The sequence below is a fragment of the Aphelocoma coerulescens genome, chromosome 21 (genome assembly GCF_041296385.1).
Source record: "Aphelocoma coerulescens isolate FSJ_1873_10779 chromosome 21, UR_Acoe_1.0, whole genome shotgun sequence".
Classification (NCBI taxonomy): domain Eukaryota; kingdom Metazoa; phylum Chordata; class Aves; order Passeriformes; family Corvidae; genus Aphelocoma; species Aphelocoma coerulescens.
Window position 1 is genome coordinate 7,020,104 of NC_091034.1, and position 26,815 is coordinate 7,046,918.

At 48.8% G+C, this 26,815-nt stretch overlaps 1 protein-coding gene across 1 annotated transcript; it reads right to left on the reverse strand.

The window, feature by feature from the left end:
- Positions 1–2,210: 2,210 nt before the first annotated feature.
- On the reverse strand, positions 2,211–26,470 carry LOC138121290 (ATPase family AAA domain-containing protein 3). The gene is made up of 16 exons (XM_069034661.1): positions 26,193–26,470; positions 25,364–25,440; positions 24,656–24,757; positions 23,164–23,223; positions 22,737–22,806; positions 21,776–21,941; positions 18,712–18,781; positions 16,515–16,670; positions 16,250–16,306; positions 15,219–15,344; positions 14,286–14,410; positions 12,074–12,125; positions 11,129–11,199; positions 8,702–8,869; positions 8,315–8,423; positions 2,211–2,618 (listed from the first exon to the last, which is right to left on the reverse strand). The coding sequence occupies exons 1-16, from the start codon at positions 26,431–26,433 to the stop codon at positions 2,439–2,441; spliced, it is 1,830 nt and encodes a 609-aa protein (XP_068890762.1). The 5' UTR covers positions 26,434–26,470; the 3' UTR covers positions 2,211–2,438.
- Between the last annotated feature and the right edge of the window lie 345 nt (positions 26,471–26,815).

Consider the following 26,815-nt stretch of genomic DNA (forward strand, 5'->3'; position numbering starts at 1 on the left):
AATTTGTCCATAGCACCTCTGCCTCTCTGTACCTGCCTCACCTGGCAGATGGAGCACCCCAAGTCTCCTCAATCCTCCTCCAACAGGCTCAACCTCTGTTTTTTCCTGCTCCACCTCCTCGGTTGTCCCAGCCTGGGTGCCAGCTCCCCCTCTGCTTCCCAGGTGGGATGTGAGGCATCTGTCACTGAGCAGGAGCTGGATACAGGCTGGATCCACGCTCCTGGGCACACCCAGCCCTGCTCCTGCTGCCGAGGGCACAAGTGGGGGTGAATCCCAGACCTGGCACTAACAGGGATCTCTCCAAAGGGGACGGGGGGGGGGACGCGCCTGCTCTGCCTAGAGCCACCAACAGCTCTGGGAAGGAGGGTGAGAACTGCCTGGGGATTTCAGCCCCACAGATGCTGCACAACCTCCCAGGGGCTGTGCAGGGAGATTGGGAAGGGAGGGAAGGAGCAGGTGAGCCCTGAAGTGCTGCACTCCTGGGATTCCAACAGCACCAGGCCTGCACAGGAGCTCTGCCCAGCTGATTCTGTGAGGATTTTGGGGGGTTCACGCACACAGGACCAATGCAGTGCCCTGCAGATCCACCAGTCCCCCCCAGAGCTGCCCCTGCTGAGCAGAGCACGCTGCTCCCCCCTGCTTCCATCAGGGACCGGATTCCATCTGCAGCAGGAATCGCAGCAAAGAGCTGAGGCAGCAGCTGCGGTGCCTCTCCCAGCTCCACAGCAGCATTCCAGCCCCTGGGATCAGCAGAAGCACGGGCTCGCAGCACAAGGACAAGGCAGAGCACCTTTCCCCTCCCCCTGCTCCTCCTGTGCTCCATGGAGATACCCGGGGAAGGAGGGGGGGAGGAAGGGAAGGGATGGAAGGGAGGAAAGTGGCACAATTTGGGATTGGAATCACACGAGCAGAGCTGCTCCCTCACATCAGTCCTTAGCAAGGGGCTCTGCTCAGCTCCCATCAATGGGGCTGGACAGAAATAATCCCAGTAAAAATCTTAACTGGGAAAGGGAAAGCCTGGAATAACTAATCCTGAGCAGTGGACTAAAGGACAACTACACCTAGTCTGAGGAGGAAGGGAAAATGGTGGGATTTGAGTTGATTTTAGTCATTCTGAACATCAAATGTGTGGTTTGGTCGTACAGAGATCCCCCCCAACCCACAGCAATGCCCCTGGCACCAGGTGAGTGTCAAGAGGGCCACACAAGTGGGAACCTCACCACAGGAGCAGCTTCCAAAGTGCCTCTTCACATCCTGCCAGGGGGAAATATCAGGGAATTACTGTGGGAGATGCTGGCAGCCCAAGCAGGGAAGGTTTGGAGCCTCAGGAATTATTCCCTGGTGCCCCACAAGGCTCTGTCTGAGGACAGGGTTCTGCTCCTGAGCTCACCAGCTCCTGCCAGGGAACGTCTCAGAGCTCAGCCAGCCCTGGAATGGACCAAGTGGGGCTGGTGTCAGCTCCTGTGTGAGGAGAGCAGCTCAGCAAGGTACTCAAGGGCACAGATTTAGGTCAGGCCAATGTGCTTGTGCTGTGTAGCTACAGAAGAGGAGAGGCCTCAGAGCAGAGCAGAGTTCAAATCCAGTTCAAACTCAGAAAAAAAAATCAGATTTTCTAACCTGTCTCTCACATGCACAGAAGAAGAACAAATGTCATCTTGTCAAGACAGGCTCGTGTTCAGGGCTTGACAATGGCACATTTTCTCAGCTGTTCCAGAAAAGCAGCAGAAAACTCATGTTGCAAGAGCAGCTTGATGGCAGCAGTGGGAGCAAATAAGCCCCACTCATCTCTCTCTTCAGACCATGCTGGATCTGTGTGCCCCAAACTCACCTCTTCAAGGAGAAAAGTGGTTTACTTGGCAAAAAAGTGTGTGGAGCTGCTCTCTGACCACCTGTGTTGACTCCAAGTCAATCCCCCCAAATCCACTTTTGTAAGAAAAATCTACTCTGAGCCTCTGAAGGGCAACTCAAGTGATACCATCCAGAGATGTGAGCAAGGGCAGGGCAGGATCTGGGGAGAAAATGGTGAGAAATGCCTCTGCTGGAGCACAAACCCTACAAATTTAAATGCATGGGAGTGTCAGGCTTGGACAAGCCCCGGGTTCCCACAGGCCCTTGTTGTGGGACACTGCAGAAATGTGAAATGGCTCAGAAGGATTTGGGGTTTGTGCCTCTTCAGCAGGACAGGCCACAGAGACCAACACAGCCAGTGGTGTTTCAGCAAGGGGTCCTTTAATTCCGTTGCTTCTGCCTTATTTAAACCATTTTGTTTTTCTGGTGCAGCTTAAAAACCACGAGACCCAAGGCAGCCTGAGGCAGCAGCCCCTCCCTGGCACCAAGGGCCACGCTGCTCTCCACGTCTGACTCCACCAAATCTTCGCCCAGAAGACCCTCCCAGCTTTCTCCCAGGCCCTTGTCCTCACACAAAGCCTGCAGGCTTCTCACACCGGTGTCCCCTTGGGGAAAGGCAGCAGGGGGCTCCTGTCAGTCCCTTTGTTTGCTTCAGCACCTTCTGTTTTCAGCCACTCCATCTTCTGCCGGTGCTGCTGCACCGCGTCGGCCACGCGGGCGTCGATCATGGCCTCGGTGAGCACCCCGTCCTCCGAGGCGTAGGCTGCTGCCTGTGGGGACAAGGGCACGTCAGACAGCTCAGGGATGGCAATTCCCAGGATCAGGGGAGGTTTCAGACTGCTCCCTCTCTGTTGTTCTCTTCTCCATGCACGATTTGCCCCACAGCACCCAGTCCTGTTCCAAGTGGCACCCGGAGCAGTCGCCAACCTCTGGATTTCCTGGGAATCGAAGCCCTTGTTTTCAGAGGAAAAAGCCCCATGCTTGGATCGTTTAAATTTCCTCTCCTGCTCTAAAAGAGCTGCACGTGTGAAGCCAATAAGGTGAAGAGAGGTGGGTGCAGGGTGGTGATGGAATGACTCCATCCAAGGCGACAGAAAATTGTTCAAACACTTGCAGAGCAGAACGAACACCAGAGCTGGGGGGAATATGGGCAACGTGGTGTCTCTAAAATGATGTTTAACACGCACTGATCCTGCTCTCTTCGTGCATTCCCTTAGGAATCTGTGCTGTGTCAGCTCCCACCCTGCACTCAAATGCCCACAGGACCTTCCCTGTCCCTCCCCGCTCCATTCACACCCCAACTCCCGTCTCTCCAGCTCCGCTTGGCAAACACTTGATCCTGGAGCTGTGAGAGGCTGCACAAACGTGACCACAGCTCCTTGGGGAGAGGGCTGGGAACTGCTGCCATCCTTGTCCACCAGCCCACAGGAGGAACAGGCCGGTGAGGGCCGCAGCAGAGGGGCTGTCCCTCGTGCAGGGGGCACGCAGGACAGCTGGCACCGCAGCCCGGCCGTGGTGCAGATGCCAGCACAGCCGGTCCCTCCGAGGAAGGGAAGGATGCTTGTGCTGTCAGCTGCACCCATCTCCAAGGTAACAGAGCAGCCCCCAAGCTGCAGATTTCTAAATCTGGTTCCTCCCTCTGCAAGTGCTCCCGAGAGCGGCTCCGCGCCGCGTTCCCGCTGCGGGTGGGGAATGAGGGAGCTCGGGATGAGGGGTGGGACCCCTGCAGCTCCCCACAGCCACCCTGCCTGTCCCACACAGCCCCAAACTTCTGTCCACACCCACAGAGACACCACATGCTAGGCTGGCCCGTGCCAAACCTTCTGCTTCCTGTCCCAGTGAGGAATGTTAACTTGGATTTCACGACAGGCTGCAGTGTGATGCTGAGGCTCCATCAGTTATTGATGGTGCAAAACATCAGTTACAGCAAGAAACGAGTCTGACAGCAAAAACACCACAGAAACAAACTCAGGTTTTATGCCTTTTACACCTCTGCTGCCCAGGGATGTCCATGGGGCAGAAGACAAAGCCCAGGCTGAGCTGTTGCACTGCCACCACCACAGTGCTGGGGGTTACAGCTGCCTATTACAGCAGTGCTACCTCACTGCAGGAGGAATAATTATTTCCAGAAATGAGCAAAAGGTTACCAAGGCTGGTTTTCAGGCTCCTCTAACCTACTTTCCAGCCCTTTTTTTTGGGGGGGGGAGCTGGTTAGATCACAAAAGGTTTCAGTGCACAACCCCCAGAGCTGGCAGGTGCTGGTTTTTCTGGCAAGCAGCATCAAATCCTTTCCCTGTGCAAACCCATTGCAATCCTTCCTCCAGGCAGCACTGCTAAGCCAGGCTGATGCTCCTACTTAAAACCAGGAGCAAACACTGGCCTCAGGGAGGGAGTGCAGCAAGGAGCAGGGCTGTGAACAGAGAATTCTCTGTGCACAAAGGCACCTGGGCTGCTCTCGCTGCCTGAGCAGGATCCTCAGCACCGAGGCTGCCACTTCCACAAGCACCAGGAGAGAGGCACTGCTTCCACAACCTGCCAAATATTCACACAGCACCTCTCCCACCCCTCCTGTCCTCTCTGCAAAAGGGGCACAGTGGAAAGGTTTTGTTCAGACCTCACTCACCCCCCTTTATATTTATTTTTTTATTATTGCAGGACTCTCGTGGGGTGTTTCAAAATGGACAAAGTGCTTTCCTGGGATGCATTTTTGTGCTTCCAGAGCTCAGAGAGGAAGGATGCCTCACCTCCCCTCCTCCCTGCCCCTGCACAGCCCATCCAGCCCAGTGTGGAACCTCCTGCAAAGCTGTGCAGTTCACGCTCTGTTGATTTTCTCAATGACTTTCTATTTTTAGAAAGCCTTAGGCCCTCGCTGTCAAGAAAGCAAATGGGAGAAGCAGCTGCCCCTTCTGGGAGTAGCTTGCACACACACAAAAATGGTACCAAGCTTCATTTATATTCATACCTCTGCCTCCTGCATGGACAGATTTTAACCCATTTTCTCCAGTGCAGCAATTCCTGTTTTCTCCCTCAAACCCAATTATGAAATGAAGTGTTTGGTGGGGATGTAGAAGCATGGAACAGATGACAAGTCCAGCCCAAATGACCTCATGTTTCATTTCAGCCAAGACTCGTGGTTTGTTTTAACCTGGCCAGACTCAGCTGTATCCTCTGAATCCCATTTATAATGAGAACAGCCTCATGAAATAAAATCCCCTCACCCCCAAAAATACAACAGCTATTTTTAAAATATAAACAAGGTTCAGGGAGCAAAAAAAAGGCATTTATGTCAGTGGCATAAAAGGCAAGGAAATGACAGGAAGCTCACACAGGGACATAAAACTCCTGGGAATTCTCCTGAAGTGCTGCCAAAACAATTTTCCAAGATTACAGCTTGGAATAGTGAAAGGTTGCTTTTTGCTTTTGACATTTTATCTAAAGCACATCAGCAGGTTTGAGTACAGTGCTGGGAAGTCTGCACACGACTGTAAACAGAGCTGAAGGGAAGTTTTAAGGTGAAAATGCATCTAGTCCATGCTAGAGCCATAAAGGGGCAATGGAAAAGCACAAGGACAAAAAGGAATGCTCAGGCTCCTGCAGAAGAGATTAAAATGGATTTCTAGCACGCACACCATTAGCTGTGCCAGACAGCAATATTTTTCCCAGTGCTAGAGGTTACACTCTTTGCTTTTCTGCACCTTATTTTTTTTCTGTTGGTAAATTCAGGACAGACTGAGCCAGACTGAAACAGCAGAGGGCTGGAACTCCACGTAAATGACAGCCAATCCATCCCAAACCCAGCTTATGGTGGAACTGAGCCTGTGAAAGCTGCAGCTACTGCTCAGTTTAACTGAGATGGGGTTTTAAAGGCATTATTGGCAGAAGAATCCCAAAGCATCCTCATGGGAATGGACTGCAAGGACAGAGTGGCCACTGCTGCTGGCCCAGGACACTCCTGGGAAGAGCTGAGGGGTTGTGATGCTTTCACCTCCTAAAGCTTCAGAATTTGCCCTTTCCCCAAACCATCTCTGGGATCCAGTTCTGGAAGGGAAGATGATCCCAGGCAAGCCCAAGCAGAGCTGCTGAGGATCCCAAAATCTCCAAACTCCATCAGGCAAAACCACCTTCCTGTGTCCAGGATTAAAGCTCAGGTGTGCATCCAGAAAGGGGCTGCTCACATCAGCACGGGGTGGGATTTTGGGGTTTGACCCCTGCAGGGCCCAGAGCTGGACTTGGATGATCCTTGTGGGTTTTTCCCAACTCAGGATATTCCGTAATCGGATTATTTCCCACCTTTGGCAGGCAGCACCTTGAATCAAAAGGTAATTAAAAAGACCAAAAATGATCTATTGATACAAGATACAAGAAATACAGAGTGTCTGTGGTACATTAGCACCCTACAGCTGCTGCATCCAGCTGAGGGAAGCCTGGTAAGGATTTTTTGGAGTCAGTTCCTGGTTCCTCCAGCCCCTACCTACCCTGAACACTGTAGCTATGCAGTTAACTTGTCTTGCCAAGCTATTTTTAACTCTGCTCAGTTCCCTGACCCAGTTCAGAGCACAGCCATCCACAGGGGTGCACCAGCACCCACGGGAAGGGGAGCAGGAAGGCAGGAATTTGAGGCAGGAAAACACTGCCAGAAAGGCTTGACAAGTGCAGCCTTAAACCTTCCCTGCTAGTCCAGAGCTCTGGAGCAGCTACAAAGGCACCTACAACAAACCCTCAGTGCTAACCCAGGGCCTAAAATACCAACAGGAGATCACCGGGGTTGAGTAAAAAACCCTGCCTGGAGAGGGGCTTTTCCCCACACCCACTGAGGGGCTTCACACAGGCAAACCCAAAGGCAGAGGGGGCACATCCTGCCAAGGCCAGTGGCCAGAGCTGGCAGGAACAGCAGCTCCAGTCAGTCACAGCTCCAAATCCCTCGAGCCAGTGACTGCAAAAGAACCCACAGAGCATCAAGAGCTCTGGCAGGCAGCTCCCAGGGCAATCCTTATTCCATCCTGGATGCCCTCATGTCCACATGTCCAGGCCCTGGGCTGGACACTGACCCTTGACACATCACACTCCCCTTCCTGACCAACAAGAAATGAGGTGCCTTTGATTTAACTTTGATTTTGCCACAGATGAAGTTTCTCACTACATCAAACCAACTCAGATATTTCTGCCCACCCTCTCCTGCATGGTTTTTTTTAAGCCCTTTGAGTGTTTCATGAGAGCAGAGAGGAGCACAATTTCCTGCTGCAATTTTACATCAAACCCTTGTTAATAGTGCTGGCACCACGAGGTACATTTTAAAAAGCTGTCAGGGAATTAGTCACCCCCAGCTTTCCCTTCCTTCACCAGCACTTAAAGGATAAATGATAAAAGCTGAGGTCATTCCTGGGGAGTAATGACAAACTTGCTGATAAGGGGTGATAAAAAAGCAAAGGATCATTTATCACAACTTTTTATTACAGGAAATAGCTGGCAGCAAAGCCTTTCACATACGTGGGGCAGATGACAGCACACATTTTGAAATATGATTCAATATCACAAAAATTATACAGGGAGATTAACCAGCTGAGTGCTACCAAAGAATAAAATGAGAACTAACAGCACTCAAATTGGACCTAAGCTCATGACCACTGCAATTAAAATTAATTTAGATTAGAAAAGATAAATATTTCTGTCCCTTAAAAGGTGGAAAACCAGTAGGAGGAGGAACAAAATGCATAAACTTTGTAAGATGTTTGTGAGCTGCTAAACCAAATTAAAATTTTAAGACCTAAACAAAAAGCCACTTTGTTTGTACAATCCCTGAAAGGAGGCTGACATGAGTAGGTTACATGACACACACACTGGAGCACACTCCTTCAACTGATATTTCTAGGTTAGTTTATGGAAATACACAATCCAGGAAGAAACTGGCATCTGTGACAAAACAAGGTGAAAACCTGATTTTAAGAAAAATCCCACTAAAGCTTGCTCAGCATGTGAATAATTGCACTCCAGTGTCTGCATTTCTTATTTTTATGTATGGAAGAAATAACTACTTTTTTTCAGCTCCACTTCCAGTCAGTTTTGTTTCTTTAATAGCTCAAGTTGCACTAAAGATGTGTTCAGAGCAAAGGAGGGAAGGAGGATGGTTTAGTGCTCTAATGAGGGCAACAACATCAGGCATCTCTTCTGCTGAGCTTCTTGAGCTGGACCATGAGTGTGACCAGCATGGGACTGCCCAAATTCACTCCAAACTCACCTGCTTTACTTAAATTCCATAAGGGATTTCCCATTAGGGATTATCAAAACTGTTCCTATTTATGGGATGAGGAATTATGCTGATACTGCAACACCCACCCCAGAGCCAGCAGCGTTCTGGTACCACCCTATAGACAAACAAAACTTTCACAGGGAGAGATGATTTGAGACTTCAAAATCAAACCCTCAAACCTTGCAGGAAGGGAAAAGGAAGGAGAAAAGCCCCACTCACCTGCCATGCCACAGCAAGCTGGGAGATCTCCCGGCCAGACATGCCCTCGGTCAGCCTGGCAATCTCCGAGCACTTCTTGCCATAATCAAACTGGGCCAGCTTCAACCTCCTGGAAGGCAGAAGAACCTTTTGGTTGACATGTAGCCACAGCACAGAGTTCCTACAGTTTCCTGCTTGAATTACTGCCTCCTGAATTTTAAGGGCACAACAAAGCACGGCACAAAAATCTGGGATGGCGTCGCATCAAGACAACGAGAGGCATCTCTCCAACTCTTGTGCTGCTTGTTTAAAGTGAGTTTACAGACAGAATGCACAGGAAAGGGGATGAGGAAAAGCAACAGAAGAATGAGAATTCTCCAAGGTGGGAGAGTTGTGAGGGGTACTCACTGTTTGCCCTCTGTGGCTGGCTTCAGGACGTGCCGGTCAAAATACATCCTGACGAGCCGCTCGCGCTCCTCCAGCTGGGGCAGGTCAAAGTTCACCATCTCATCTATCCTGTCGTTGATGGCCCAGTCAAACTGCTCAGGCTGGTTGCTTGCTAAAACAAGCATAAACCTAAAATCAGGGGAAAAAAAAAAACAAAAACAAACCAACAAAACAAAAAGGAAAGACTGACAAAGCCATGAAAATAAAAATCAATGAACTAAGTCTGAACATCGGGAGCTGCCGTGGTTGGGATTGAAGATGTTTCATCACCTGAAAAAAAAAAAAAACCTGGATTCTTTAGGAACAGCTTTAACAGCATCTCAAGCACCACACTGCAATGTGTGTTTTGGGCTATTTAGAAGAGTCTGATGTGTGCAGACCAAGCTCTGCTCCAGGGTACAGATGTGCTGCTCCAGGTCCTGCTGCATTTTGGAGCTGGAAACCCTTTTTTTTTTTCAATTGCTTTGTAATGATGCTTCTTCCCTGTGCCAATACTTTAATGCTTTAATTGATGTTAGCAGTTTAATAGTGCCTAATAATTTGAAATTGGCTTTTAAGCACAGCTATTGGAATATTGATGTTCTCTGCTGTCTGGTTGAATCATTGGCTACAAGGGGCCGTGTTCTCTGCTGTCATTTCTGGAGATAACTTGGCCAAGACAAGACCGTGGCTTTTCTACCAACAAGGACTTGCAGAAACACGAGCCTGGATTAAGGATTGACATGCAGCCTGATATTCAGCCAGCCAGCTATCCTACAAGGTGAATTTGGGAAGTTGAAGGCAGCAATTCCCAATCCTGGTGACAATTCCCTGCTGAAGGAAGGGCTCTCCTCAGGGTCTCACCAAAGCAGCCCCACTTACATGCCCCATTACACCAATTCCAGTGAGCTCCCACTCATGGATGCAGGACTCCTCCTTGCCCAGAGCAGCAATAAGGCTGCTCAGAAGTGAAAAGCAGTGCATGAATCACCAGGGCATGTTCAGTGTCCTCGAATGGCTCACAGTTGAAATCAGGGCTGAATTCAACAGAGAGCTCATTCCAACTGAGAGCTCAGCTGTTCTGAGGGGAGCCAGAGCATCCCCAGCACCCAAAAAACACCCCCAGAGTTCTGCTAAGGCAATTTAGCATCAGGGGAAAGAAAGAATCATCCCCTGCCTGTCCCTGGTTTGCAGTTCAAATATTTATTGTGTTTATTCTTGCAAATATCATTTAGTAATAATAATTATACTCAACACAGCTTTATACAGCAACTCCATGTATCATTTCAGGAGAGATCTGCTGTCCTCCCAAAGGCAAAAACCAAGGTTCTTGCAGGCTCAACACCTTGCTTTCTAGCAACTTCTTTATTTTAGAAAAACACCTCTTCCCAGGCACCTCTGTGACACAGAAGCTACACACAAGCAGCTATCAGTGAGAGCTGCATTGGCTCTGACAAGTTCAGGAGACCCCCAAGGACAGAAAATGTCCTGGAACAGTGACCTTCCAGGATATTTATTTCAGTGTCATGAGGTTATTATGGAAAGTCTTTCATTCCAGCCTCACTAAGGGGAGTTCATCACTAAAAACCTCCCCTTCCCACATAAAGCCAGAGACAACTTCTCTTGTTGGCTCAATTGTGAAAGGAGAAGTTTTAACAACTGAGTAAAGTTCACACCAAAAAATCAAATATTATTTGAGAAAGGTGGAGGAAAGGTCACCTCTCTATTAGGACAGGCAGGAAATGGCTTTGGCTGAACTGAGCAGTGCTGTGCAGGGAGTTCCCAGCTGTGTGACAGAGTGAGCAGGGGTGGGGGGACAGGGATGTTCCCACACACACCTCTGTCACCTCAGCCCTGCCATGGTGGAGCAGCCAGGAGGGAACAGCTCTGGGATCCCAGATGGAGTGAGATGGAAAGAAATGGAGGCAGATGGAAACTCATCTGCCTCAAAGTTCCTGCCCACGCAAGCACAAGATGGGAAGAGGTCACTGGAGAGGAAGAGCAGCTCCAGCAAGCACCACTGAAGTGTTTTTCCAGGGAACATGAAGCACCCAGCCAGGAGGAGCTCTGAGTTCTCTTCTGTGGCAGTGATTTCCTGGGCCCCATACTCCTTGTATAAACAGCAACTTACCAAGAAAGAAAATATAAACATAAAGACACTCAAGATGTCCAAACACCACCCCAATTTAAGGAAAAAAATTTTCCTACTGTTCTGATTTGAAGTGCCAGGAAAAGTTGAAGGAGGACCAAGCTACATCCAGCACATAAACTGAAAGGGGGATATTCTCTGCAGATTTTTTTCAATCCCTCAGCAGCACAGATCATTTCCAACTTCCATTTCTACACCAGATACCCCTAAAGACTTTCCTCAATCCAGGGAAATACCAACTGCTGTAACTGGATACTCACTTGTTGCTGTGCTGCCCTGTTCTGTGCAGAAATGCATTTAAAGTTGCTCTGAGGTCCTCACTGATTTTCTCCTGCAAAGATGAAATCCAGAGGAGGGTCAGCTGCTGGGGGCTGCAGACAGGTCACAGCCTTAAGCAGCATTATGGACAAAGGGAATTCTGTTATTGTCAAGCACTTGCACTCCAGCAGAACCCAAAGCACTGTAATACCTTGGGAAAAAAAAATCAATTTATATACCCAGGCAAAAGGTTAGGAATTAAACTTCCAGGAGAGAGATTACAGATTCAGCCACACTCACCCAGTGATTTGGTTGGTTTCAAACCCAAGGCTCTGGCCACTGGCCCAGGTGGCTTTCCCTGCTGAACACTATTTTAGCTGGGAAGTCCAGTGTGATACTTAGAGGAGAATAAGCCACAGCAAAGGATTCACTCACACATTCAAAGTAACCTTCTGGAGAGCTCTTTAAATACACCACTGGGGTTCCAGCAGCAGGTCCAGACTGAATGTACAATGTGGTGACTGACTTTGGAAACACAAACTATTTGTGCAGGGGAAGACCCTGCTGGAACTTTATTAACGTAGCAAAAAGCAGTTTTCTAATGAAAACCTTCAAAGATAAATACCTGTGGGGACAAACTTCCAACCCTGCAGGGCACCAGCATGAACAACCTTCAATACATGGCTCCTTCCTTCCTACTTTCCTGCTGCAAACTCCCCATCAAGACTGTGCTACCCATCTCGTGCAGGGAGGAACTCTCAGGCTCGAGATGCTCATTCCATTCTACAAAACGCTGATTCCTTCTCTCTGCACCAGCAAATCAGGTGAGCACTGAGGCACCTGCCAGCTTCCACCTCTTGCCCATTGAAGCCAGATAACCAAGAGTGCAGGAGGCTGCTGGCTGGCACTGCAGCAGGAGCAGGAACAGACACACCCCAAGCACTTACTGTCGCCCTTTTCCTCAGGAACGCGTCCGCTTCGTCCACGAACAGCAGGAGGCTGCAAAAGGAAAGCTCTACACAGTAACAGGACACAGGTAAGTGAGGCTCAGCTGGCTCCAGGATCCTCCTGCCCCACTGCCAGGCACCCACAGCTGGCAGCACCCCAAGGATTGCACAAGCAGACTCATTTCCTCAGGCAGCGTTTCTCAGCTAAGCTGCAGCAACCTGTCTGTGGCGTGCACCTGGCTCAGCCCAGCAGCTCAGAAATGGATTTATTCCAGACACCTCAGGCCATAAATCTGCCCCCAGGCCTCTGGAGTTCTGTTTCAAGCAGATTGAAGCAAGACTAAGGCACATGACCTTAAACTCCTCTGGATTTTTAAATCTGGATGGGAGTTTTCATAGGCCCAGTTTGTAGTTTGTGGCTGGCAGTGCTGGATGTTACTGCCAAGCTGCAGTAGGTATTTGAAATTTAGACCTGATTTTGAAATTTAGAAGTCTGTGTGCAAGGGCACAATACAGAAATCTTGGTGACAATGACACCTCCCTGCCATGTTTCTTCCTTATGCCACCCTGAAAAGCCCAAACCACAGTCATCTCCTCAGCTTGCTTTGTTATTTTGTGAGGTTTTTCTTTCCCAAACCACAGCAGCACGAATGTAATGGTTTTACTACCTGTGGAGAAGTAAATTAATAAAGTCCATGAATTATTCACCAAAATAAATTCACTTCTAACCCAAGGGCAGTGCTCTTCCCAAGAGATTGAGCCTGTAAAGATGTTTATCAATAACAAAAGCAGGTTGCTCATAAAGCTGTCACAGCTTGTATTACCTCCTTGCCTAGCTTCAAACCCAGCTTTCTTCCAGGGAATTTCAGGCCTATTAACATCTTGCACTCAGCCCCAGCTTCCCTCAAATATTCTCTGCAGAGAAGTGTCTGCTATCATAATTTCAGCTAATAAAGGCAACACTAACAGCTGACATTGGTGGATATTCAGAATTAAATCTGCTTAAAGACTTCAGTGCTGCAGGAGGTGAGAATATTGGATATGGACACATGTAAGCTTTGATCAGGAAGTGTATGAAGCTGCAATGCACAGAAATTTTTAACAGGGCAGAGAAATTCAGACCCAGGCAGTGCTGTCAAAGAATTCCTTAATGGAAGCATCCAGCTGAGTATCCTCACATCTCTTCCAAGTTCTCACTTAAATACTAAGCTCACTTAAATTCTAACACCTTCCCTTCTATAGCTCAGGGTAGGAGAAGCCTAAAAAATTTAAATCCTTAGGACATTTATCTGCTTTTTTTTCCCCTTTGTAAGGGGAAATAGAAACACTGAGGTGATGAATGAAGCAAGGATTAAAACAGACACTGCAAGATAATGTCCATCTCGAGCAATCAGAGAACACATAAATCACTGGGCAGCCACATTTACAGATCTGAGATCAAACCAGCACAAAACCCAAAGTGATGCTCCCTGAAAGTTCAATATTGAATTTTAACATCCTGGCTGGACAAGCTCCTCATCTACCTCTGCACTGCAAAAATCCATTCCTATTGGAATGAGCAAATTAACCACATATTCCTACAAAATCAGGGAGCCAAGATTCAGCCTCAACACGAGGCTTCTCTGCAGATAAAAATTTGCTTTTAAAGGCAACTAAAAAAGCACAACAGTTTGTGATTTTTCCACCTGATGTCAATGCCTTTAGTATCTGTCTCCCCCTTGTCCTCTTTTATTTCTTATAATTCACTCCTTCTGCTTGAGACTCAAAAGAAAACAAGAAGCTGGATCTAAATACTATCAGTGTTTAAAATCTGAGCAGTTGCAACAGGGAACATCAGAGTGTGAACATCTAATTTGTGCTAAATCCTCAGATCACTGTCAGAACATTCATCACCCTGAAGGAACTTGCCCCAGCTTTCAAGTGGGCAGGAACTCTCCTCCTGCTTGGTGAGGATCAGACAATCAAGTTATGACTGATCTAGAAAAGCTGGGTGTAAAAAGGGTTTGAGAGAACAGAAAAGCAAAGGTTTCCAGCTTTTTAAATATTACTAATTAACAAGGATTCACCCATTCTAGGAGAACTTGAGGAGATGCTGTGTTTGCTCAGTGTTACCTCACTCAATAACAGCGACTGGGGGGCTGAACTACCTTGTTGTGGTGAGGGTTTTTTTGAGAAAGAACCCAAATTCAGGATCCAGGGAAGCTCAACTTACCCTCTCCTACTGGTGTTGGCCCAGTCGAAGAGTTTGTGCATGGCTGTGACCCCTTCCCTGCCCATGGGGGCCACGTCCCCTCCTGTCATGATGGCATAATCCATGCCCGAGTGCACAGCTAATTTCTGGAAGGGAACAAAAACCAGCAAATTAAACACTTTTTTTTCCACTTGCAAGGCCATGGAAGACGAAGAGGGAATCAAAGCAGTTTAGTCCTGTCAGTGTGGTTATTTGCAGAGGGGAGGTATTGTCTTCTTTATCTTCTTTACTCGCTTAGTGGCAATTTTAACTTGTGTATTGTTTATTTTTCCCATTTCTGTCCATCTCTATTGGCTTTAGAAATCCAGACTAGGTGTCATACTGTCAGAAAAATTCTGGAATAGGGGTGTCAAGTACTGATAGAGGGGAAAAAAATTGAATTTGCATCACCGTGTCAAATCTGCCACTGTTAAAAAGTTTATGAAATCTCAGGTCTTGTGGACAAGCACCAAAGAACAAGGAAAAAAAAAATCAAATTCTGATTCAAATCCAGGTAAAAATCATCCTGGCAGTGCCTCTGCACATGGAGCCATCCCTGTCTCTGCTCTGGGACTGTGAACAGCAGAAAAGACTGATTTAGACGAGAGCATAAAACCAACAGAGGTGGATATGAAGTGGCTGCTGCTGTGATTCCCACAGATCCCAGCTGCCAAGGGCATTTCCCAGATGGAAAGGCTCTTCTGCCTGCACTCAGCACTAGAACCCAAGTGGCTGCACTAACCCAGAGCTGAAGCAGGCAGGCTGCCCTTTCCTCCCTTCCCAACAGAGACACAGGATCACAATGTTTATGCAACACTCCAGCAGTAGATTTCAGACCAGGGAGGCTTCTCAGGCCCTGGAATTCTCAGATCACTTTGCAACATGCAGGTTGGCAGAATCTTGGCAGGGTTTTACCTTGGCAAAGAGAGTTTTTCCAGTGCCAGGGGGACCATACATCAGAATATTCCTGTACAAGCTTTTGTTCTTTTTTGTGTTCCTTGTTGCTATGGCAATGTCTCTCACACGTGCTTCCAGCTGGGGCTGCAAGAAAAGAGTTAAATTTAAGGAGCAGAAAGTACCAAAAGAGCTGCACCTACCAGGTTCCCAGATCAGTACCTGCAGGAAGGAGGCAGCACTCCAGGCTCAAGCTTTTAAGTCTTAACTTCAGCTGCTCATGACTCCACACCAGGGTCATTTTCCTGTCCTATGTGAGGATTTACTCGATTTTCTGTCCACTTGGCTACAATTGTTTCATAAGAAAAAGCAGCAGTGCAGGAAGCAGTGCAGTGACTACTCTAGGAACAGATAACACCCAAATATTCACTTCCTAGCGGATGCTCTGGCAGGGATATGTCAAAACACAAGCAACTCTTTGCAGTGCTACTGCCTTCTCAAGCCATAAACTCCTATTTATATTACTACTGCATTTGGGGATACTGGGAGAGAGCTATTCCTGCAGGAGCATTTTCTCTCAGCAGCTTTGAGCAGCTCTTAAATTTGCCTGATATCCAGCAATCAAATTCAGAAGCAAATATACAGAAGCAGCACTAATTAGCAAGTTAAGAACCAATCCCCAGGTGGGCAAATGCACACAGTACTTGGATTTTTTGGCCTAGAAGCAGGTCTAGGTTCAGCAATCCTTAACTTCAGATGGCACAAGTGGAGTTCTGAATCTTAACATGCTGACTACAGAGAGAAACTGTGCCAGAGCAAGGACTGAATTAAGACTTCCAACTGCTTTTCACAGAGGAAAAAAGGTGAACAGGCTGCTTAATGCATGTCACACTGAACACAGGAGCTTATTTATGGTCTCAGTGTCCCAAGGGTGCTATGTCTTCAAAACTGCTGGAATTACAGCTTTAGAAGCAAGTTTAAGGAACCAGCAGCTCTGATTTAGATTCTAAAGTCATCCTTCACAGCCCAAGACAGGAAAACAGAGTACTCACACTGAGAACAACTCCTTCAAGGGCATCCTGAGCCTTGCTGGTGAGACGTTTACCAACCTTGAGAGGACAAATTCAATTACTCACAGGTAGAAAACAACCCCTTTTTGACAACTCACTTGGACTAGAACATCTTACAGAATGCCAATGAGCTCAGCCCACCTTATGCCACCTCTAATATTCTGTTTATTCAGACCCACTGACAGTCCCAGCCTGAGTTTTGCACCCTCGTGGCTGAGAGTAACACAAAAACAAAGCTGAATTTTACCTTGATAGGGTGTTTTAGAGCCTCCAGCACAGTGATCCGGGAGGTTTCCCTCACCAGGGAGGGTTTGCCCAGACGTGCCTCTATGTAGCGCCCTGCTACTGCCGTGGCATTTTTGGCAGAATAAACCCCCACTGCCAGCAGGGTCAGGCCTGCCACCTGCAAAGAAAAGGGGGAAAGATTAGGAAAAACACTTGGCAAGGCAGTGCTGTTGTGTGCAGCATGCCCTGTGGTGGGGAATTAAGATTCAGGACAAATGCTGACCAGGAGGGGTTTATTTTTGGTAAGGTGTTTTATCCCTGTTCAGACAGTCAAGGTCTCACACTCTCTGTTCACTGACTGCTCTTGCACAGCAAAAGGCAGAGGAAGCACAAGTGAAGCATTTAGTCCTGAATCCAAAAGTACCTCCTGCCCAAAATGTGTGGGGCTTTCCAGATTTTCAAGTAAATTGAGTGATGAAGATAAAACAGCCACACCAGCCAGGTGCTGGCTGCCAGAATGCCCCTCACCACACCAGGAAATGAAAGCTGAATTTAAGATGTCAAGATAAACCAGCTGAATTGTGGCTGCCACCAAGGCAGTGCACAAAAAGGGAATATCTGCTGAAGGTGACAGCCCTGCCAGCCCCAACACAACAGGGAATTAGGTACTCCAGAGGAGCAACAAAGCCAAAACCACCATGGGAATTACCATCCTTCACTGGGCTGGTCTTCCAGAAACCCCAGAAAATGAGACATCCCCATCGATTTGCCAGTGAAGCAGAAAGACTCCAGACTTAGGAGTCAGCTTAGAGCTGATGCCAATAATTTATATCAGAGAGAAGAGCAAACTGCAGCAATTGCTTTTAAAATAAGCTGACTTCTCCTGCAAGTACAGATCAGGGTCAAAAGCCTCAAGGACAACAAGGATGGCACTGTTCAATAAACCATGAGGCACCATCTGTTCGCTCTCACTCTGCTGAAACGTGTGACATCACTTCTGCTCTGGGTGGAAACACGAAGGGACCAGAACTGTGAGATCCAGGATGCCAAGAGTGAGGGATCTCCACACCTAATTCAGCTCAGATACAGAACACAGAAAGGGTTTCACCATTTTAGCAGCCTCCCTCTAAAAACAGTGCCATGATCTCATGCTCTCTTAGACCATCCAGTACTGAGCAAAGTTACCTCTGCCTGGATGGAGCTGATGTAACTACCTCACACTTCTGGACTTCACTGATGTTCATGTCACAAGATAAAGAGAAACAGAGCTTTAAAACTGACAGTTCTGTCTCAAACAAGAACCCAGCTGTCAACTCTAAAAATCAGTCTGATTACAGTGCCTCCCTATTTGGCATGAAGTAACAAGCAAAGGAATGGATCTCTGGTCCATGAATGAAGTGAATTTCACTAAAACCACAATGAAACCAAAAAGCTTGAGGCAGAACCTTTGGGGTTCTGCTTGGATGGGAAGAGGTAGGGAAAGAGCAGCCCTTAGAATAGACAGAGCTGAAAATTCAGGCCTCATTTAGAGGAACCCTAAAATAACTGACTGATTCTTACCTTATAGTAATTTCCAAATTTTCAAAGCAACAGAAAGATGAGTTCCAGCTGTGCCACCCCCTTTCCAAAAATATACTTACCTTTTTCTTTTTTTTTTTTTTAAGCTAGATGTCCCAAATTCACAAGACAAGAGCATGTCAGAAGCAAAAATGACCATAATGCAGGAAAACTGGTATCTGGGTCAAGCTAAAAGCACCGAGCACAGATCTACAAAAGGCTCTGAATGCTGCAGACACCCCAGGTACAGATGACAAAAGGATCCACTAAAAGCTTGTCTTGTTCTCCCCAGTGCTCTCAGGCAGAGGATGTTTTGTATCAGCCTGTGTGTGTATAAAATCAAGAGGGTGGAGCAGATGGTGGTGACTGATTTAAAGCAAAATTTCCATTTTAACCAGCCATGCTACCAAAAATCTATTTTCACTGCAGTTTTGCTGTCAGTAGCACACTGAGAAAAAAATCTTATGTCCACAAGAATCCACTGCCATGCTCTTGTGTGCCGTGAAAAGATGCTGGTCTGGCTTTTAATCAATTTATTAAGTTTTCTAAGTGCTCTCTATGCTACATCAAAATTAGATAGAAAGCTGTGGCACAATCAGGAGTTCCACACACATTTACAGAGAGGCTTTTCTGGAAGTTACTGACAGATATCCCAACCTTACCGTGGCCGTGACTTTATCCCAGTCTGTTACAAAAGCACGGAATCCTTCCCCAAAGAGCATCCCAGCTGTCCTGTGGGAAGCAAACAGCAAGGAAAGCAGGACAGAAAGGGATTTCAAAGTCTGAATTGATAAATTTTAAAGACACACTTTCAGATTGTAATAAAGCTGTTAATCTTCTTCAGAACCAGTCAAAGCTAAGGGCTCACCTCAGAACTGGAACATGAACGAGCATGGAAAATACATTTATAATCATCTGATGCCTACACCTGAGCTGGGATTAAGTCCAGAAAAGCATCTGGCCTTAAGATGGTATCAATTTATTCCTTTAATATATTATTTGTGCTGAACTGTAGGTATTTAATTCTAAAGCTTTTCTTTTGTTCAAAATCTCAAAAGACCTAAAATTAACCAATTCCAAACATAAACACCCACCCCTGTGGAGCCAAACTGCTTTATACCTTTGTGGTGCATGTTCTGAAAGAACTGAGGGGAACTGAAAAAACTGAGGGGTTTTCAGAGCTCCTGAGTTGCAGGATTAGAGGACAAGGTTTGAAATAATCTGTGAGAAAAACTGTATCACTATAAATATCCCTGGTTGCCATTCAGGTGACAGTGTAGAGAGACAAGTGACAGAGTTCCTGCTAAGGTAATTCCCATTTTTGGGAGCACAAGGGAGCACAATACTGAATTTCCTCAGAGAATAAACCCCAAGCTCTCCCACATGCTGGGGCACACCTGGAGAAGCACCAGGCTGAAATTCCTCAGAGGAATAAACCCCAGGTTCTCCATGCAGGGATACACCTGGAGAAGCACCCAGCTGAAATTCCTGAACAAACCCCAGGTTCTCCCAAATGCTGGGACACACCTGGAGAAGCACCAGGCTGAAATTCCTGAATAAACCCCAGGTTCTCCCAAATGCTGGGGCACACCTGGAGAAGCACCAGGCTGAAATTCCTGAATAGACCCCAGGTTCTCCCAAATGCTGGGACACACCTGGAGCAGCTCCAGGCTGAAATTCCCCTCAGAGGAATAAACCCCAGGTTCTCCCAAATGCTGGAACACACCTGGAGAAGCACCAGGCTGAAATTCCTCTCCAAGGGATAAACCCCAGGTTCTCCCAAATGCTGGGACACACCTGGAGAAGCACCAGGCTGAAATTCCTGAATAAACCCCAGGTTCTCCCAAATGCTGGGACACACCTGGAGCAGCTCCAGGCTGAAATTCCTGAACAAACCCCAGGTTCTCCCAAATGCTGGGACACACTTAGAGAAGCACCAGGCTGAAATTCCTGAATAGACCCCAGGTTCTCCCACATGCTGGGACACACCTGGAGCAGCTCCAGGCTGAAATTCCTCTCAGAGGAATAAACCCCAGGTTCTCCCACATGCTGGGACACACTTAGAGAAGTACCAGGCTGAAATTCCTGAATAAATCCCACGTTCTCCCTCATGCTGGGACACACCTGGAAAAGCACCTAGCTGAAATTCCTGAATAAACCCCAGGTTCTCCCAAATGCTGGGGCACACCTGGAGCAGCTCCAGGCTGAAATTCCCCTCAGAGAATAAACCCCAGGCTCTCCCACGTGCTGGGACACGCCTGGAGAAGCACCAGGCTGAAATTCCTGAATAAACCCCAGGTTCTCCCTCATGCTGGGCCACACCTGAAGAAGCACCAGGCTGAAATTCCTCTCCAAGGGATAAACTCCAGGTTCTCCCACGTGCTGGGACACACCTGGAGAAGCACCAGGCTGAAATTCCTCTCCAAGGGATAAACTCCAGGTTCTCCCAAATGCTGGGACACACCTGGAGCAGCACCAGGCTGAAATTCCTGAACAAACCCCAGGTTCTCCCTCATGCTGGGACACACTTGGAGAAGCACCAGGCTGAAATTCCTGAATAAACCCCAGGTTCTCCCAAATGCTGGGACACACCTGGAGCAGCTCCAGGCTGAAATTCCTCTCCAAGGGATAAACCCCAGGCTCTCCCAAATGCTGGGGCACACCTGGAGAAGCACCAGGCTGAAATTCCTGAATAAACCCCCGGTTCTCCCAAATGCTGGGACACACCTGGAGAAGCACCAGGCTGAAATTCCTCTCAGAGGAATAAATCCCAGGTTCTCCCAAATGCTGGGACACACCTGGAGAAGCACCAGGCTGAAATTCCTCTCAGAGGAATAAACCCCAGGCTCTCCCTCATGCTGGGACACACCTGGAGAAGCACCAGGCTGAAATTCCTCTCAGAGGAATAAACCCCAGGTTCTCCCTCATGCTGGGACACACCTGGAGAAGCACCAGGCTGAAATTCCTGAATAGACCCCAGGTTCTCCCAAATGCTGGGACACACCTGGAGACGCACCAGGCTGAAATTCCTGAATAGACCCCAGGTTCTCCCTCATGCTGGGGCACACCTGGAGAAGCACCAGGCTGAAATTCCTCTCCAAGGGATAAACTCCAGGTTCTCCCAAATGCTGGGACACACCTGGAGAAGCACCAGGCTGAAATTCCTCTCCAAGGGATAAACTCCAGGTTCTCCCTCATGCTGGGGCACACCTGGAGAAGCACCAGGCTGAAATTCCTCTCCAAGGGATAAACTCCAGGTTCTCCCAAATGCTGGGCCACACCTGAAGAAGCACCAGGCTGAAATTCCTCTCCAAGGGATAAACTCCAGGTTCTCCCACGTGCTGGGACACACCTGGAGAAGCACCAGGCTGAAATTCCTCTCAGAGGAATAAACCCCAGGTTCTCCCAAATGCTGGGACACACCTGGAGAAGCACCAGGCTGAAATTCCTCTCAGAGGAATAAACCCCAGGTTCTCCCAAATGCTGGGACACACCTGGAGCAGCACCAGGCTGAAATTCCTGAACAAACCCCAGGTTCTCCCTCATGCTGGGACACACTTGGAGAAGCACCAGGCTGAAATTCCTGAATAAACCCCAGGTTCTCCCAAATGCTGGGACACACCTGGAGCAGCTCCAGGCTGAAATTCCTCTCCAAGGGATAAACCCCAGGCTCTCCCACGTGCTGGGACACACCTGGAGCAGCTCCAGGCCCTGCCCTGCACCTACTTGAGGGACTCGAGCACGGTCTGGCGGTGCTCGGCGGCCTTGAGGCGGATCTGCTCGCGGATGATGTCGGCGTTCTCCCGCTCCGCCTTGGCGCGCGCCCGCGCCTCCGCCTCCACCCGCAGCATCTCGTTCTTGTGCCGCAGCTCCATCTCCCTCTCCACGGTAGCTTGGATTAAAAAAACCAGCAGAGAGGTCAGGTTTTTGGGTGGCTCAATGCCAGGGAGCAGGAGAACGCTGGGGAAGGCGCTGTGCACCACTCGTAAGGGAGAGGAGCAAAACGGAGTTGCTGATCCCAAAAGGATTTTGGAAGCTCTGTGACTTCAAACAGAGAATTGTGTGAAAGGAGAATGAATGAGAAATCCAGGGGTAAAATGACCCAATCCTACAGGGTTTCACCACTGGGCTGTTTTATTCAGGCTACACTTCCCTCACTGGATGGCAGCACAGCTGTCCACATCTGTGCTCAGAACAGGCCTTCCAAGCCCATTTACACAAATTGCCTTAACATTTTTAAGACCTGTACCCCACTGGAGTTGTGCAAACCCAGGAATTCTGGCAATTCCCAGTACCAAAAAGAAACTAAGCAAGTTTCACACTACAGCTTTGTTTTCTACAGGAAACTGTATGGACTTGAGGTGACACAGATTCAAGCACTCCTCCCAGAAGTTGTTCCGTTTCTCTTCCCTCCTCAAAACTGGTCCTGTTTTAGGTTGTCCCAGTGTAAAATCAGAATTTCAGTTATTCTATCAGGAGATGCTGATAGTTCATTGGGAAATCCAAGAATAACAGGGCAGACATTTAGGAGTGCAGCCCTTTCTAAAGCTAACCTTGGAAGCAATTGGTAATTTTAGCACAGCTGGGATTGACCTGTTCTTGCCACATCAAGCACAGTATGGACACAAAGATCAGCTCAAGGACTCCATGTGCCCTCACACCCTCAGCAGCTGAACAGAACACTCACCACGCCTCATGGCCTCCTGCTTCTGCACGGATTCCTCCTGCTTCCTCAGATTTTCCTCATTAGCAAGTTGCTGCAGGGAGAGAGATGCCAGCAGAAGGTTATGGTGATGTTGTAACAACTCCATCAAGTGGGAACTTAAGTGCTACCAATGTTTTCAAGAAGCTGGTGGCTCAGGTTGAATTGCATTTTCCTCTCCCCATCTCCCAGATTCATCCTCCTAATTCCAAGCTGCTGCTTTGTCCTAATGCCCGGCCCTTGATGTGCCAGGCCAGCACTGCTGATGCTGAGCAGATAACAGAGATGAAAGCAACTGTGCCCAGCACCAGCCACCTGGCCAGCAGGACAGGGCATGGCTCCAGAGCATCTCTTTGATTTAAGAAGGCTCCTAGCCCATTCCCAGCTGGATCAGAGCAGGAATCCACCCTACCTGCTGTCGCATCTGCTCGTCGTAGCGCTGCCGTGCCAGTTTGTCCTGGTACTGGGCTCTCTTCAAAAACAGAAAACAGAACTCAGAATACAGAGATCAGGCAGTTAAAAAACAACCTGGGCCTGAGGGGAAGGAGGTTTGGATTGTTCAGGAGGAAAAAACCAAATAAAATGGGAAAATCCACACAAACAAAAAATAATCCTGGGTTTGAATATGAACAGGGCAAAATATCCTCAGTCAGCACCAAAAACTCCTGTGTGCTGAGAAATCTCTACAGTCTGACTTCATTTTAAGGTATCACAGATACCAAAACGAAGAGCAAGTGTTTCTTGGCCCAGAAAAGGAGACTTCATTGGGAAAAACAAGGTTTTCATGTTCTAAATCACCTTATCTGGACTGGTGACTGCAAGCAATAGAACTGTCAGGATATGCTGATGGGCTCTGGTTTTGATAAAGGTTTATTTGTTCCTCATTAATTCCTCTCATCAGTTTTCCACTGCAACTCCAAAGAAAGCCAAGTCATCTCCACTGAACTGGAAGTGGGCTGAGGATCCACCAGCAGGGAGGACTCTGTACCAGGGGTGACATCATTCTCTATTCCAAATACAGAGACAGCAGAACAACTTGGGAGTTTCCTCCACAGCAACTGTAAAATATCATGGAATAAACCAGGATTGAGTTTTCTTTGACTTCAAATGATGCCCTGTGAGCTGCAGGAGGTGAAGAGCCAACCCCTGAGTGTGCAGCTGCTTCCTAGGCCAGCCCTGCTCAAAGTCCAAACTCTGCCAGGGTAAAAGCACCATGTGCCAAACAAGCAGTTCTAGCAAGCTTCCCAAGCTTTTGGATTGATTTTCTAATTGATTAATTAGAATTAATCAATCTCCTCATCTCCTGTGCTCTCAGAGTAAGAAGCCCCCAGATCTGAGCTATTAACATAAAGGCCAGCCTTCATTTTCCCTGTTTCAGGGTTATTGCCATGCCAGTGGCTCACGGTAAAACAAACCAGGAAGCACCAACACTGCTCACAATCCTCAGATTTGCATCACTTCTCCTCTTAAGATACTTTTTCCTGTTTAACTCACAAGAAATAGGGTTCCAAGCTACTTGAGACTGAAATCCAAACAGCTTCAGAGCCATTTCACTGCTCAGGCCTACACAAACACTTGCTAAGCCAGTATTCGTCAACACTTCCCTGAAAAGCCCTTTAGGAAAAATCCCCAAAAACTCAGAACGAGATGAACTGCTACCACCAGTTCCTTTGGATGTTCAGACACTTGGGAACAAAGCAAGAGGGCAGAGCTGTAACTACAAATCCAGTTCAACATTACAAATCCAGGACAGAACAGGGGCTCAGCCTCTGAACATCCCCACACCTCTGGCTGCCCACGACCCCCTCACCCCAAAAAGGGATAATTAATGCATCATTGCCTTTTCCATAAGGGAAGATACAAACAAGGTCTCCCCTCACTTGGCTTCCCCCTCATTCCCTTACTGCTTGATGCTGTTTTGTTTCTTCATTGAGTGTTTTCCTTCTCTCTTCCGCTTGTACCCGGATCTGCTCATTCTTCAGTTGCTCTATGGCAGCCTCGTACTCCTGGGGAGATAATTGGATAATTTAATTATCACAAATTAAGGGATCATCCTGTAGAGAAATGCTACTGACAATTGTATTCCAAGAGATCCCTCTGTCATCAGAGTGGTACCCTTAAAAGATGACCACTGACACAAGAAAGCTAAAATATGATCTAAAATACAGTACAATTGTAAGAAGTATCATAATTAACCATCTCAGGACTAAACACAATTTAATCCTGTTTAAAAACAAACCAACCAACACCCAAAAAATCCCTAAATTCCTCTATAAGAGAGACAGAAATCCTTTACCCAACTGCTTTGCAGTTCCCACAGAAAACCCCTGTCATTCCCCCAAAACAGCAGTGATACTCCAGGAGTTACAAAACCACTCAGCACATGCAAGTTTTAATCAAAGCCACAAAATATGTGCCAGAACAGGCCAAACTAGGTGGTACTTCACCTTTCAGAATTACTTTTTTTTCCCCTAAAGGCAAACAACTGCTGTTTGCTGAAGCTGAACAGAAAGGAAAATTTAACATCCTCTGCAGAGGGGAGATTTCAGCTTCTGTCCCTCCCAAACCTGGCAGCTGCCTGAGGAGTTCCAACGTGAGGAATTCTGACACACCTTCAGTTTGGTTTGCTGCTCCAGCTGCAAGGTCTGCTCCTGCATCTGGGCAAGGCTCAGAGCATCTTTGGCATGGCCTGGAGAGTGGGGAGAGATTATGGACAGTGAGAGGTCTTTTCTCAGGAAAGAAGATGCTCAGACTGTTCAATTAACCCTGGAGCACAGCTCTGCAATGGCACGTTTAACCCTGCCGGGCATAAATGATTATGAAACTTCTCAGCACCCCTGTGGAAAAGCTCCAAGCAAGGCCAGGCTGGATGGGGTTTGGAGAAACCTGGGATAGTGGAAGGTGTCCCTGCTCACAGCAGGGGTTGGCACTGAACGGGCTTTAATGTACTTTCCAACCCAAACCATTCTGGGAGTCTGTGGTTTTACGATGCTCTGGTGCCTCCCTCTCCCCTCACAAGCCCTGTAGGAAGCACTCAGAGGTCCGTGACTGGGAATGGCGATCCTGGCGCCCCAGGAGAGCAGGCCAGGAACCCGAGGCCGGTCAGGTGGGAGCCGGCAGCACACGAGGTATTATCACTGAATGGGTCCGGCTGGAAGGGCCCCAAGCGGCTCACAGGGTCCAGCAGGGTCATCCCAGGGCACAGGGTTGTGTCCGGACTGATCTGGAATACCCCCAGCGAAGGGCTCTCTGTCCCAGCGCTCGGCCACTGCCCGGTAAATATTCCGGCGAAATTTCCTGCGCACCGCTTCCTGCCCTTCCCTCGTGTCCCACGGCTGGGCCCCACGGAGCACAGCCCAGTCCCTGCTCGGACACCTCCTCTCCACACACCACCACACCCCGACGAGCTTTCCCGCCCTCCCGCCCCGTCCCCTCACGCACGGGACGCGTCCAGCTCCCGCGCCGCCTTGGCCGCGCGCTCCAGGCCCGTGGGGTCGAAGTTGCTCCATTTGTCCTTGGGCGTCTGGCGGTCCCCGGCGCCGCCGCCACCAGCACCACCACCGGGGACGGGCGGCAGGGAGAGGCCAGCCCCGCTGCCTGCGCCGGTCCCGGGGCCGCCGGGTGCCGCGTCCCCGCCGCCGCCCGGGGCGGCCCCGCGGTTGAGCCCGAACAGCCACGACATGAGGGCGGCGGCGGCGGCTGCACGCGGGGGACGCGCCGCGGCCTGCGCGCATGCGCCAGCGGGCGGGCCGGCCTCCCATTGGCCCGCGGAAAGGGTGACGTCACCGGCGAGGGCGCCGCGCCGCGCTCTGATTGGCGACAAGGAGCGGCGTGTGGTGTTTGATTGGTTGAAAGCGGCGGGAGGGGCGGGAGCAGCGGGTGGGGGGGGACGGAGCGCCGGGAAGGACAAACGGGGGAGGGCGGCGCTTCCGCATAGCAACGGGAGTGCGGGGCGTTGCTAAGGGCCGCGAGGCGGGGCAGGGCCCTGAGGTTATCCCGGGTTATCCCGGGTTTTCCCCGGGAATCGGCTCCTTGGAGTGGCAGAGATGATGGGAAAGCGGAAA